Source organism: Alnus glutinosa, chromosome 1 (assembly GCF_958979055.1).
Source record: "Alnus glutinosa chromosome 1, dhAlnGlut1.1, whole genome shotgun sequence".
Classification (NCBI taxonomy): domain Eukaryota; kingdom Viridiplantae; phylum Streptophyta; class Magnoliopsida; order Fagales; family Betulaceae; genus Alnus; species Alnus glutinosa.
The window spans coordinates 32098611-32113379 of NC_084886.1; the positions used below are offsets into that span (position 1 = coordinate 32098611).

At 41.0% G+C, this 14769-nt stretch overlaps 1 protein-coding gene across 1 annotated transcript; it reads right to left on the minus strand.

The window, feature by feature from the left end:
• Positions 1–368: 368 nt before the first annotated feature.
• LOC133878565 (uncharacterized protein At4g15970-like) lies at positions 369–14519 on the minus strand. Its single transcript, XM_062317128.1, has 4 exons — positions 14065–14519; positions 12570–12935; positions 2261–2742; positions 369–623 (listed from the first exon to the last, which is right to left on the minus strand). The coding sequence occupies exons 1-4, from the start codon at positions 14326–14328 to the stop codon at positions 557–559; spliced, it is 1179 nt and encodes a 392-aa protein (XP_062173112.1). The 5' UTR covers positions 14329–14519; the 3' UTR covers positions 369–556.
• Positions 14520–14769: the final 250 nt, after the last annotated feature.

A 14769-nucleotide genomic window follows, 5' to 3' on the forward strand; every position in this document is an offset into this window, starting at 1 on the left:
TGTCACAACTAACGGCCAAATCTGATCCAGGGTGCTATTCGGATCAAAATAGTAGTATACGGGAAAGAGTTGTGAGTTATCAGTTTAAGGGTGTTAATTTGGGGGGCAAGTGTCATTTATCCAAAATTTTGGTATAACATTTTCCCTCTTGGTCCTTTGGTATTTCTCTTCACACAACCATTTCTTGAGGAGGAATGCTAGATATCCAAACATTTTTTTTCCAGAATTTGGTTCCAACTTGATGTGTCACAATCCCATAAGATCCATTTTGAGAAATGTGCCACAATCTCATAAGATTGTGACACATCATATTGGAACCAAATTCTGAAAAAAAGTATTGGAATGTCAAGCATTTCTTGTTGCGCCTCTTTCCAAAATCTTCCTCTCATTGGGCATTGGGAAACATCAAGGTCATTGACATCCCATCAATATGTATACAAGAATTTTAGAAATAACACACCTCATACAAGAAACATCACTGTGATACATTGAGATCAGATACCCCCATAAATTCACATGCAAGGCAAAAATATTCTGGGCATACGTACAATTCAAGTCAATCTTGCCATCCCTCCTCCTGAAGGTCTTTTCCCGGGGAATCATAATGCTGGAGAGAATCAAGACTGAAATGGAGTAGCACCAAATAAGAACCAATACAGAAATTACCAGTTTGGTAAAGTTTTCAAAAGCTCTTTTTACTTTTCAAATTCTGAAAAACACTTTTCAAATAATAATGATCAAACAGGTTTTCAAATGTGGCCCCACCAATATACTTTTCAAAACAAACCACAAAACACTTTATAAAACAAAACATTACACAATATTTTTAAAAAAACAGAACACAACAATTTTTAGAAAACTTCTCACACCATTATATAAGAATGTTTTTTTTTTTTTGATTAGTACACCATTATATAAGAATGTTTTGAAAACACACATTCTCTTTTTCTGGTGTTAAGGCTTGTGTTGTTTACTAATGAAAATGAAAAAAAAAAAAAAAAAAAAAAAAAAAAAGGAACAAGAAAATGAGGCCGCCCCTTTACCAGAGGTGGGTCTCCCCTCCCACCTCCGCTATCCACCCCCACAAGAGGGATGGAGACCCAGCCCCTTGCTGGGGGGGTTGGAGACCCAGCCCCTTGAAGGCACAGGAGTGGGTCTCTACGCCCTCTATTGGGTGGACATCCATAGAGAGGGAGAGTGAAAATGGGGAACCCACCCGTGGTGTGCCCCTCGTAGAGGGGATCATGATCTTGAAATAAAGAAGAACCATATCATGATCCGGATTAGATTTTACAGATCTAATAGTTTATGTCTTGCCACGTAGTTAATATGTTATATCATTTAAGGTTTTTAAATGATGTGGCACTATGTATATGTTACGTACCTATGTTAGGAGGCGTAAACGCATGCAGGCAGTACAGGCAGTAGACACAACAAGAGAAGAATATGACGAAACCCTAGCTGCAGCAAACGCTAACCCTAGTGGCGGCTGATCCGAATACGGAAAGAGGTAAGGGACAAGTGCTGCTTGGAGAGCACGACTTGTGGGTAGGGAAATTCCTAAGAATAAGGGATTAATATTTCCATTGATAGTAGCTTCCTAAGAATAAGGGATTGATATCCCCTTTGTTAGATGGAAAGAATTCCTAAGAATAAGCCACTAGCCATTATGCACTTATTAGCATCTTGTAATCATAACCCTATAAATAGGGGTTTTGTGAAATAAACAAGTATGCAGAAAATATTTACTCAACTCTTGTAGTTGCTTGGGAGGCAAGGATACCTCGAATACCCTACTATCACACCATTCACACTGTAAACTCAGGAAAACCGATCCTGCGGCTTTGCCTCTCACCAAACCCATCACCCGTTCCCAAACACAGGTTCATAACATCTTGGTATCAGAGCCAGGTTTCAACATGGCAGACCAAAGATTTGATCGCATAGAGAAGGAGTTGAAGGAGTTGGGACCAGTATTGGAAGAAAGAATTACCAAAAGAATGGAAGAGATGTTGGTTGCTCTTGCCATCAAGCTCCAGCCACCCCAGGGAGAAGGTCAAAGCAATTCCGTAGGGTACTAAATAAATTGTAATCTATTGACCACACAAACAACATTTCTCAATTTTCGCTTTTTCAAAAAAAACTTAAGACCCCAAACCAAACTCTTTCCGAGAACTTTACCAAACGGGCCGTAATTGAAAATGCATAATATTTTAAGCACTAAGAAACCATAACAGAATGAAAAAAATGCTCATTGTACCTGCAATTCTGAGGAACCGTCCAGGATAAAATTGACAATCTCTTCAAACTTGGTGGCAAAGACATATATTGCTTCCAATCCTGGAGCATAATTCTGAGATCATGAAGCTTGCTGTCTAGACCATAACAACAATTTGCATGCATTGTACAAACTAGATTCAAATCTTTGCTAGGTTCACAAAGCCCACCAAAGTAAGCAGTGTCTAAGAATTTCATCTTCAGTCCAATATCCATGATGAATGGATGAAACTTGATGATATTGAGCACATCCTGATCATGGTATTCAGGATAAGTTTCATGTGAAGAGTACCAGAATTTGTAGAACTCTATTGACCGATTATTTGACTTTACATAGTTAAACCCTCCATTGGGTCTATTCTGTACATCATCAGAGCTACCATTGAAATGATCACATGCTATCTGGAAATCTGCATCTAAATAAAACTGTGGAAATGGGTCTCTGAGCCACATGATATCAGCATCCTGGAGAAAAAACCAACCAAAAAGCCATTGAATATGAAGCAAAACTTCTGCACAAGACTGATTGGAACTGGATGAGAAACAAAACAGGGAATGCCAATAACAGTACCCCAGTTCATAAACTACAGATGTAGTATTGACATTTCTTAAGCAATATTAGCACTATAAAGCCACCTAACAAGTTGCAATGTGATCCACAAATGCCAATACAGAAATAACAGTTGCTATTATTGACGTAGAGAAAATACCAATAGAAAGACCTTTCTAAGAATTTCGAATCGGCAGCTTCTTATTAGGTTGCGTCTGTAACACCCTAGACCCCCTAGGGAAATTTTATGATGTTGTTCCTGCTTTATTTTTAAAAATTTGTTGTGTGGTAGATGTTTGCTTAATTATTTCTTTTAATTTCGTAGGTTCAATAGGGGGGTATGTTGAAGGGCTGAAAAAGACTTGTAAAGAAAAAAAAAATGTCAATAATTGTCAAGTCTAAAACCTAGTAGAATCTGGCCAGGTTTATTTTTCACCAAAAACTATGCCAACTCCTTCCTAAACCAAAACCAAAACCAAGCCCTAATTGCATGCCAACTCCTTCCTATTTTCTAGGAGTTGTTTCCTAACTTGTTTCAAAAAGAAAAGAGGTTCAGTTTACAAGGAAACTTAAACTAATCTGCTGCCAGCTAGTAATCCAACTTAAAACTCTCATTTCACCCCATAGCTGTCAGTCTACAGGCCCAAAACACCTCTCTTTAGTTTAAAAAAAGAAAAAAGAAAAAACTTGGCTCTCTCTCTCTCTTTACTAAGACCTAAAACCTACAAACAATCTCCTTCACAGCTGCAACCAAAACAGGTAGGATTCTCCAGGTTTTTCTCAAACGTTTGCATTGAAAAACTGAATTTCAGATTGCATATAGCCTACCTAAAATTTCTGTATCATTTTTGAGTAAAACCAATTGCAATTTGAGCCTCAAAACTGATTCCTAAAAGCTGCCACTTGCTGTCAAGCCTCTAATCAAGATTTTGGTAACTGTTCTCTATGATTCTTTCAAGTTTTTTTAAGAATTCCTCTTTAACAAATCTGAGAAAAATTTCCCCTTTGTGTTTTTTCTGATCCTATGTTCTAAATCTTGCAAGAGATAGGTGATTGTGTTGAACAAGATTCTTTATGGAGACAGGTGATTGTGTTGAAGTATGGGATCAAGAGAGGGGGTTGGTGTTCAAAGGAAAACGAGGTCCTTACGGGGTGAGTCTTTGGAGGAATATTAAGAACGATTGGAGAGCTTTTTCCAACTTTGTTTCCTATAAGGTCGCGGATGGTTCCCGCATTCGCTTCTGGCATGACACTTGGTGCGGAGGAGGGGCTCTCAAGAGCTATTTTCCGGAATTCTATTCCTTAGCTCATAACAAGGAGGCTTTAGTGTTAGATTACTTGGATCTCTCCAGTCCCCACATCCATTGGAATCCTAGCTTCATAACAGCAACTCATGATTGGGAACTTGAATCTATTGACTCTTTTCTTAATCTATTATATTCAGTCAAAACCCCATTCGGGAGAAGTGGATAGTATTGTGTGGACTCTTTCTAGCCGCCATAGCTTTGCAGTAAAGTACTACTATAATATGTTACTATCAGGTGAGCATAGATCTTTTCCTTGGAAAAGTATTTGGAAGGTGAAGGCCTCTCCTCACATTGCTTTCTTCTTATGGGCAACTACTTCGGGTAGAATCCTCACAGTGGATAACCTTAAAAGGCGGGGGTTCTACATAGTTAATAGGTGTTTCCTCTTTAAAAAGGATGAGAAAACTTTTAATAATCTTCTCATCCATTGGGAGTATACCGCTAACATCTGGCACTTAGTTCTTACCATTTTCGGGGTCTCTTGGATCATGCCTAGTAACATCCTAGAGCTTCTCCATTGCTGAAAATTTCAAGGGCAGGAACATCCCAAAGAGGCAATCTAGAAAGTTATTCCTGCTCTCTTGATGTGGAGCATTTTGAAAGAAAGGAATCGGCGTCTCTTTGAGGATAGTGAGACTAATGTGTTTTTCCTTAAATCCTCATTTTTTAGATCTCTTTTGGATTGAGTTATATTTTATGTTCCTAATTTTGCCAAATGGAATTTGGCAGGTTTGATTTGTTTTTATATTGTAGTAACATCTAGGGCCTCGGTTGTCTTGTGTACAAGGGCTTTGCCCTTTTTTTTATTCTATAAAATTATTATTATCCATAAAAAAATAAAAAATAAAATCTTGCAAAAACAGTGCAAGAAAATGATTCTTGCATAGAGAACTCTTGCTGCCAAAGAAGAAAAGATTCTATCTTTTGGATTTCTCCTTGTAATTAATATTTAGTTATGTCATTTTGTAATAGTTACGTTATTGTTATTGTTATTATTATTATTATTATTATTATTATTATTATTATTATTATTATTTATTTATTTTTTAGGTAAGAGATCAATTTTATAGAAAAAGCGTAAGGCACCCCTTAATACACTGGAAGTATACAGGGAAACACCTATCTAGAAATAGAAAAGCAAGTGAGAAAGTCAGAAAAAGAAATATACAAAGGATGGACATAAGCTGAAGTCCAACAATACAAAGAGTGATAGAGCAAAGAAATGATCTCTTTCAAGGATCTTTCCAAGTTTTCAAAACTCTTATTGTTTCTTTCCCACCATAAGCACCAAAAGATACAAATATGTGTCATTTTCCAAACAACAGCATTCCTTGATCTACCAGATGACCACCAACATGCAAGCAAATCAATAACCCTTCTAGGCATAACCTAAGATATCCCGAAACGGTTGAAGAAAGAATTCCACAAAACAGAAGCCACGTCGCAGTGGAGAAGAAGATGATCCACAGTTTCCTCGGTCTTCTTACACATACAGCATCAATTGATCATGATAACAAGCCGTTTACTAAGGTTGTCTTGGGTGAGTATCCTACCGAGCACCGCAGTTCACACAAAGAAAGCAGCCCTATGAGGAGCTTGAGTACGCCAAACACTTTTCCAGGGAAAGCGACTGCTACTAGCGCTAGTTAAGGAGTAAAAGGACTTGACTTTGAAAACTCCTTTTTTGGAGGGGACCCACTACAAACTGTCTTCATTGTCTCGGTTCACTTTGATTGAGTGAAGCAATTAAAAGAAAGAAGAAGCAAAGACATCCACCTTCCAATCATGAGCCTCCCTAATGAAGCTCACATTCCACTGGAATGAGTCACCCAACAGCTCCAGATTATTCGCAACAATAGTGTCCTTAAGACGAGCAATGCCAAATAAAGTTGGAAAGGCTACTTTGAGGGTTGTCTCCACACTACAAATAATGCCAAAAACTGATATTGAAGCCATCCCCCACAACAAATCTAATGAAACAAGAGAACAAAATCCAGCCTTTCCTGATGTTTTTCCATACCCCCACCCCAAAGGCACTTGTCAGCTCGAGAGAGCACCAACCACCCCTAAGGCTGCCATATTTAGAGTCCACCACGACTCTCCACCAAGCATCTCGCTCAGACCCATAACGCCATAGCCATTTGCCTAGAAGGGTTTGATTGGAAGTCCTCAAGTTTCTGATACCCAATCCTTCCTCAGAAATCGGAGAGCAAACCTTGTCCCATCTGACCAAGTGATATTTGAATTCTTCGCCTATCCCTCCCCAAAGAAAGTCTCTTTGAAGCTTCTCAAAACGGTTGGCCACACGAATAGGAATGGAGAAGAGAGACAAGAAATACGTAGGGAGGTTGGAGAGTGTACTCTTGATGAGGGTAACCCTAGCACCCTTGGACAAAAACAACCTTTGCCAACTGGCCAAATGACGCTCCATATTAACCACGATATCATCCCAGGTAGATGTAGCCTTGTGGCGCGCCCCAAGCGGCATGCCAAGATACTTCAAGGGTAGAGAGGAAGTCCCGCAACCCAAGATAGAAGCCAACTCGACAACATTGTCCACATTGCCAATAGGGACCAAGAGAGATTTAGCCAAATTGACCTTTAAACCAGAGATAGCTTCAAAACAAACTAGGAGTACACGCAGGTAACGAAGATGATCAGGATTAGCCTCACTGAAGACCAAGATGTCATCGGCAAACATCAAGTGAGAAATGTTGATCACGGCAGGCCTAGAACCCACCGAAAAGCCTAAGAGGCGACCACAGTCAACAACACCAGAGATTTTGCTCAAAGCCTCCATGACAACTATAAACAAGAGGGGAGAAAGAGGATCACCCTGTCTCAGCCCTTTAGAACTATTGAAGAAGCCAGCCGACGAACCATTGACCAAAACAGAGTGACGCGCCGAAGAGATGCAATAAGAAATCCAAGAGACCCATTTATCCCCAAAGCTGCATCTTTTCAGCATGTACAATAAGAACTTCCAGTTGACGTGGTCGAAAGCCTTTGTAATATCCAGTTTGCAAAGAACCCCTGGGATACCAGACTTGATACGACTATCCAAGAATTCACAGGCTATAAAGACCAAGTCCAAAATATGTCTACCTTTGACAAAAGCATTTTGAGGCACTGAAATGATCTTCTCTAAAATACGGCTCATTCTATTAGCGAGAATGATAGGCCGAAAGTTCGAGAGATCGGTTGCCCCGGGGGATTTAGGGATTAAAGCAATGAAAGCGGTGTTGAGGCTTTTCACAAATTTGCTATGAGCATGAAAAACTGTGAAGACCCCCATGATATCAAATTTGATCACAACCCAGCAGTCTTGGAAAAAAGCCAAGGGGAAGCCATCAAGACCAGGAGCCTTGTCTCGGTTCATAGATTTCACCACCTCTAGGGCCTCCCTTTCCTCAAAAGGAACGAGGATTCTATGGAGTTGGATCTTTTGTTCAAGTTAGCGATCTGATGAAAGAATTTAGTGCATTTGTAGCCCGCTTTAAGCAAAAGGACCTGGATTTTTGTCTGCAGTTGATTTCTTCTTGGAGAATGATTCTTTCCAGATCACTAGCAATCGAGTTTCTCCTCAAAAGATCTTGGGAGGCTAAGCCTCTCTCTTCCTCGAGACTATCAAGCGCGCACAATTCTTCAAGACGAGCCAATTTAAGGGATTCCACATTTCCAAACACATGTTCGTTCCAAGATTTGAGATCAACCTTTAAAGCCTTCAATTTTTAAGCAAGGACAAGATAGGGGAGCCTTGAAAGGAGTAAGACTCCCACCAAAGCCCCACCCTCTCCTAGAAGCCGTCTTCTTGAAGCCACATATTCTCGAACTTAAAAGGTCTTTTCCCCCTAAGAATGTCACCGCAAATGAGGATGGGGAAGTGATTAGGGAACAAGCGGGGAACCCTCTTCTAGATGAGACCAGGATATTTAGCTTCCCAATCCAGAGGGACTAAAAATCTGTCAAGCCTAGACCGAGAGGAGAGATTGGACCAAGTGAACGACCCTCCTACAAGGGGAAGATCCATGAGACCATGCTCTAAGATAAAGTCCGAGAATTCTGTCATCGCGGAAGAAATACGAGCAGCTCCTGAACGCTCACAGGGAAAGCGGATGACATTGAAATCACCACCAATGCACCAAGGGAGATCCCACAAACTGAGCAAACCAGCCAATTCATCCCATGAACTCCTACGAAGTGGATCAAGGTTAGGGCCATAAACCCCAGCAAAAGCCCAAGTGAAGTTATCTACACAATTTCTAAAGCTACAAGCCACGACGAATTCCCCCACATGCGCCTCAAATTTTTCCACAATCCTCCTATCCCACATCAATAAGATACCACCGGAAGCCCCGCTAGAAGGAAGATAGAACCAATCCACAAACTGACAACCCCACAAGCTTTTCACAATACGGTTAGAGAAAAGCTCTAATTTGGTTTCCTTCAAACAAATGATGTCAGCCTTCCACTGTTTGAGGAGGTTCCTGATTTTCAACAACTTGCTTCTTTGATTCAGCCCTCTAACATTCCAAGAGATCAACTTGGGATTCATGAGGAACCACTAAGAGCCCTCCTCTTGTTCCTGCCACGAGAGACACTGCCGCTGTGAGTATCATAGTTGATAGAGCAAAAGAGGCCATTAATTTCTCTAACACCTTTTTTACCCACCTTCGAACTGGAGCACTTCCCTTGATCTTCATGCTTAGACAACAAATCTGAAAACAGGGGCATAATATTATGATCAAAACCATCGCAAGAGAGGCCTACAGAGTGTCAAGAATCCTCTAACATCGGCAAAAGCCAGTCCGGAGAGCTCTTCCCAGTCTTCTGCTTGGGCTTGGATGGAGGGCAGCAAGCCAGAGGGGTGGGATAGACCTCAGCGGAGAAATCCAACTCTAAGCCACCAGCCACCGAGAGGGAGGGGGGGGCTACTTCCTCAGGGATTAGGGCAAGAGGAAGAGGGTTAAGGCCAGGTAAAGCAGTAGTAGCACCAGAGGACCCAAAGGGGAGGGGGGGAGCCATCAATGGCAAGAGAGAATCCCTGACCAAAGGTGGTGACCTGAGCTGGAGCCTGAGAGACACGGCCATCGGCGCCTCAAGGGGCCGGAGAGGTGTTGTAGACGCGCCAAAGGGTAGACCACCGAAGAAGCAAGGGGCGGCAACACTGAGGGGACCGGCGCTAAATAGGGAGCACAACTGGCTGGGGACGCTGGACCGGAGAGAGTTACAGAAGAAGGAATCTCCAGAGAAGAGCCGTCTGAGCCTGGAAGAGAAGAGTCGGGCCAGGGTGACTTGGGCGCACAACCAGCTGGAGGTAGAGAAGTTGAATCCAGGGAGGAAGAAGAAGCCCCTGGGTCGCTTGAAACAGGGCCCGAACCAACCTTGGCTTTAAAAATGAGCTTGGGCCGAAAGCTGGGGTGAACCAGAGGGGCTTTACCTTTAAGGTCAGTGGCTAGCACTAAAGAGACTTGGGCCGGCGGAGGTCAGAAAGATTTGGGCCAAAAGGCATTGGAGCCCAGAGGAGCGGACCGAGAATTGGGCTTGGAGCGGTAAACGGGTTGCTTGGGCCCTTGACCCAACAGACCATCACCCAACTGGTCTAGAACTGAAAGGCATTGTCCAATATCTACAAGAAGACTCTCCAACGTCTTCCTGAGGCTGCGAAAATCGAGGTTGTTACCAAAACGTGACTTGCATGTTGCAGGCTTGCGTGATGCAGAGGACGACGTAGGGGGGCTAGAGACAGCCGCTCTTTTCCTTAGGCCTAAGACCGTGGAATAGGGAAATGCCGGAGCCCCAGCTGCCTTTGCCGGACCTGTCGTCACTGGAGAGACTGACTTTGCCGAGGTCGTCTTAACCGCTGCTTTCATCTGAACACCGGGACCCTTTGCCGGAGGACATGCCTGAGCCTGAAAACCTTTCACCCTGGCAAAAACAGGAGAAACGTGATAAGGAACCCCTGCAAGGCAGAACAACTTCATGTACCAACCTCTGTTGAGTAAACCTCGGACTCGTGCAAAGCACCCCTTTCACACAAATTGGGTAATACTCCAGTTTCACCGACGGGCTAGCCTCAAAGAATTATTTAAACCCAAGGACATATATGAGAACTATAACAAAAAAACCTACTAAAGGATGAATAATGGAATTCAAGTTTGATGTTTGCAAGGCAAAAGAGATCATAAAAGTCATGAAAATATGGCAGTAACATTGTCTATTTCCCTCTCTCCTCACCCATTTTCTTTTCTCTCTCTTCCTCTGCTAGTGGTGGCGCGTGCAGGCGCATCCCGCTAGCTTCAAGTATTGTCTCTTCGTTCCAGGGTTCTACACTTCAGTTTCGTCCTTTCCCAATCTTGGTAGGCGTTTCTCGGGTAGCTTGGGAAGCCGCTGGAGGTTTGTCGGTGGGTTTCTACTGGAATTGGTAGGTGCTCCTTCCTTCTAGTGGTTCAGGTCAGTTGTCTCTCATCTCAGATGGTTCTTGGGGGGTCTTTTTGGCTGAGATCCCCTATTCCGGTGACGATGTGAGTGACACGTGGAGGTGTGGTGAAGACAAGCTTTTTTGGGTACCTTCCAAGAAAGGGTTGTTTGACGTTAGATCATACTACAATGTCCTTGTTCTTCATGATAATATTCATTTCCCTTGAAAGAGTATTTGGCAGAATAAGGCTCCCTTGAGAGTGGCATTCATTGTTTGGTTGGCCACATTAGGGAAAATCCTCACCATGGACAACCTTAGGAAGATGAATATCATTGTTGTTTATTGGTGTTGTACGTGTAAGAAGAGTGGGGAGTCAGAGGATCACCTTTTGCTCCATTGTGAGATTGCATGTGCTCTTTGAAATGCTATCTTCAATAGTGTAGGGCTAGTTTGGATTATGCCTACTCAAGTGGTAAACCTCTATGCATGCTAGATAGGGCAACTTGGTAGGCTTCATTTTGATGTAGTACAGAAGATGATACCGTCCTACCTTGGTATCTTTGGAGGAAAAGAAAGTATCAGAATTTTGAGGATCATGAGCATACATCAGTGAAAGGCTTTCTTCTTTAAGACACTTTACCTTTGGGCAGCTGTCTTTGATGTTAATTGGTTCGTTTGATAAAACTTTTTAGAGGGTGCTTTTAACTTATTTGTTGAAAAAATTGTTTTGATGTGATATAAAAGTGTAAGTAATTTTGAATATTTTGTGTTTGGAGTTGTTTATTAATGTTTCTGTTTTTTTGCTAAAAAACAAAAAGCTTCCCCAAAAAGCGTTGTCAAACAAGGCCAATATTTCTTAGCTTTGAAGCTTTTCTAGATCTCTTATCTTCTTTTTAATTAGGTGTTTCTCTTGTATATATCATGTGTACAAGGGTTGCACTTTTTAATAATACTAGCGATTACTTATAAAAAAAAAAAAAAAAAAAAAAGGAATGGAAGGTGCATTGTCTTCAGGAAATCACAGAAGACCAAAAAATTGGTAGAGATTGAACCATAAAGAAGGGAGGGTGGAGAAAGAGTTGCCATCACTTTAAGGGTTTCCTAGGAGAGTATTTAGACATGGTCCAAACTTTCAGCAATAAAGAATTTTCTCTGTTAGTTCACACCATAAGAAAATTAAAGATACATTCTCCCACTAACAACCGCAGCAGTTTTGTCCACAAATAAATTATCTCCTAGCAAGAAAAACCAAGAATATTTTCTTTTATTATTTTTACCTCCATAACATCAACAAATTATATAGTTTCTCCAAAGTACTCACCCAATAAAAGAGGACATAGACAGAACATCCATAAACAAATCTTCTTCTTTTTTTCTTTCTTATGTGAGTGTCAATGCAGATCAAGTTTGAATTTTAAGAGAGACTACATTCCTAAATTCTAGACAAATCCATAAATGCTTTCGTAGAACAATTCAAGTACCACTTCACTCCCTAGACTATATTATACTGCCCTTTTTTGGTCAGTTGGAAACCTAAAGTATACCCATTCCTCAAACGCAGCCAGCTTTTTCTTCTCATCTTTGGCCCAAGCAAGCTCGCAGTAAAACCTTACACTACCCTGGTACATCCCCCATCAACCAAACATAGATGTAGTGTACTCTGCACTTCTTCACTCTATAGAAACCTTGCACTTTCCAAGTCAAACCAAATAAACAGATGTACTCAACTCTTCATTTCCTCAACATCAAAAACCAAAGGGTAGTTTTCATCAGGTACTCCTGATCAGTTCTATTAAAATGTTTCTTCTTTTCCTTTTCAAACATCAATTTACACTGTTAAAAGTCATGAGGGACACACACTTGGTCAACCTAAGCGATAATCACTTACCTGACAAGAAAGTTCGATTGAGAAATGACCAAATCTCACAGGAGGTTTTACGAGTTGATGAAATTAATTTTGGGCATGAGTGGTTGTGCACTTGTTAGTGTGCATAGGACACAGAGAAGAGACTACCGTGAAAACAAAATTGTAGCCCATCTCAAGAACAGAGCGCAGGAAGTCAATCCTTCTCCACATCATCTTCAAGTAATCAGGGGTCATAAAGTAGGCCTCGCGATGAAAATCAACTCCTTCACTGACAAGAGAAAAGCAGTGGGAATGTACAACCAGACATCGTGCAAACGCCTTTTGATCCAAGGCAATGATCACCAAATGGTTCAAAAGCCTAGGCGTGCCATCTCCAAGTCTAAAGCTTTCTAGGAAGAGATCAATCACGGAATTTTGAGCTGCCCACGCTTCATTTAGAGTTGTTAATATAACAGTCCTGTCCTCCATGGCAGCATCCTTCAAAACCTTTTCAAGCCCATTTCCACCACTAACCTACAATTGTTTCAACATAAAAGCAAAAACTATTCATCAACTCTTCTATAGAAGACAAAGTCAAACACATAAGTGCAAGAGTAAAACATTTAATTGCTTTCATTCCCACATTTAGCTATGCAAGCAGAATATGCATTTCCATAGAAATCTGGTATACCTACGAAACTGACATTGATTCAATGGCATCACTATATTATTGTAAGGGATGAAGTCAACACAGAACATCAGATGATGAACTTCAAAGTTCATCTCAAACCTTAACCATATATTGTGATGTCCCATTTACAATCGCAGTAAAAACTAAAGCGTGTAAGCATAAATGGAAGGGAAAAAAGAAATGGCTAGTGTTTTATACCCAAACTCGTAAAAGAAAACAAAACCTTTTTAGCAATATAAACTGTGCCCCTCTACAAAGTAAATGCAGTACAATAACAAGTATTTGGTTCCAGGTGTGAGTAATGTGAACCACCCTGGGTTCTGGAACCTCGCATGGTTATACAAGCTGACTAAGTCGTCTACAAACTCAACCATGCCGATGGAAATGAACTGAGGTGATGTGTATATCTACTTCAACTGCCATACCAGAGAATAGCTTTACAAAATGGTTCAAAATATTGATTTCCACCGCCTGTTAATTGAAAACCAAAAACTCCTTGGGTTTCATTTGGAAACATTTACCTCATCATTTCTATATATATATATTATACACAAACACACGCAAATGGTCAAAATATCTACTTCAACTGCCATAACAGAGTAGCTTTACTTATCAAAAAAAAAATAACAGAGTAGCTTTACAAAATGGTTCAAAATATTGATTTCCACCGCCGGTTAATTGAAAACAAAAAAACCTTGGGTTTCATTTGGAAACATTTACCTCATCATTTATATATATATATATATATGTATATATATTTTACACAAACACACGCAACATGGCATACTCTTGTCATTCAGTTTCGTTAATCAAAAAGTTGTTTCTAAATTCTTTCCATCACATCAAAACCAAAAACCAGAGCAAGAGATTAGATAAGAAAAAGAAAATTGATAATCGATAAGCAAATCCACAACATACCTACCTAATAACAAGCAAATTAATTAATTAGAGATAATGAGAAAGTGAGCGAACCGGAGGGGAATCGTCGGAGGCAGAGGAGGAACCTAAGGGGAAGGAGAAACCAGGGGGGAACCGAAGGGAATCTGAGGCTCTGAGGATGACCAAGAAGGAGAGGGAAACGGCGGCCAGAAAGAGAAATCGGCGTAGGACGAGAGCTCCGGGTTGTTCCGGCGGCATTGTCGGAGCAGCGGCGGAGCAGTCACCGGTGCTTCGAAAGGAAGCCGTCGCCGGAGGGGATGGCCTCCGGTGGTAACGCACTCGCTGCGGGCTTATCATCCACCGCTACCCGGGTCGGATATCGGAGCATATTCGTAACCGACGCCGTTATGAATGTTTTTTACGATTTGAGTGTGCGAACTTTCGTGGAGTCAAAATGGCAAGAGTGAGAGTTTGATCGGGAGTACGGATGGATTCGGATCTAGGGCAATTTTTAAAAAGAGAAATGATTTGTGTATTTCTTCCTTACAACTTTCCCACAATTATGCTGACGTGACAAGTATATATATATATATATATATATATTTTATTTAAAAATAAATAAAATTGCTGAACTAATGCTAGGTAAAAGCTGGCCATTTCCTCCAATTTTTCAGCCTTTCACGGTGTTTTCTCTCTCACTTGAAATATGATACATTGTTACCCCAAAATGCAACTATTGACCATCTTTGTCTACGTGTCAACTTTTACTTTTTTTTTTTTTTTAAGAAAAAAAACCTA

Bases quoted from the DNA above. Each gene is read 5' to 3' on its own strand.
- LOC133878565 (XM_062317128.1), bottom strand. From the start codon at position 14,328: ATGATAAGCCCGCAGCGAGTGCGTTACCACCGGAGGCCATCCCCTCCG. The intron at 2,743-12,569 runs GTAGTCTCTTCT...TTTTTTCTCCAG, and splicing joins GCTACAATTTTGTTTTCACG to GATGCTGATATCATGTGGCT. The intron at 624-2,260 runs GTACAATGAGCA...ACTCCATTTCAG, and splicing joins ACGGTTCCTCAGAATTGCAG to TCTTGATTCTCTCCAGCATT.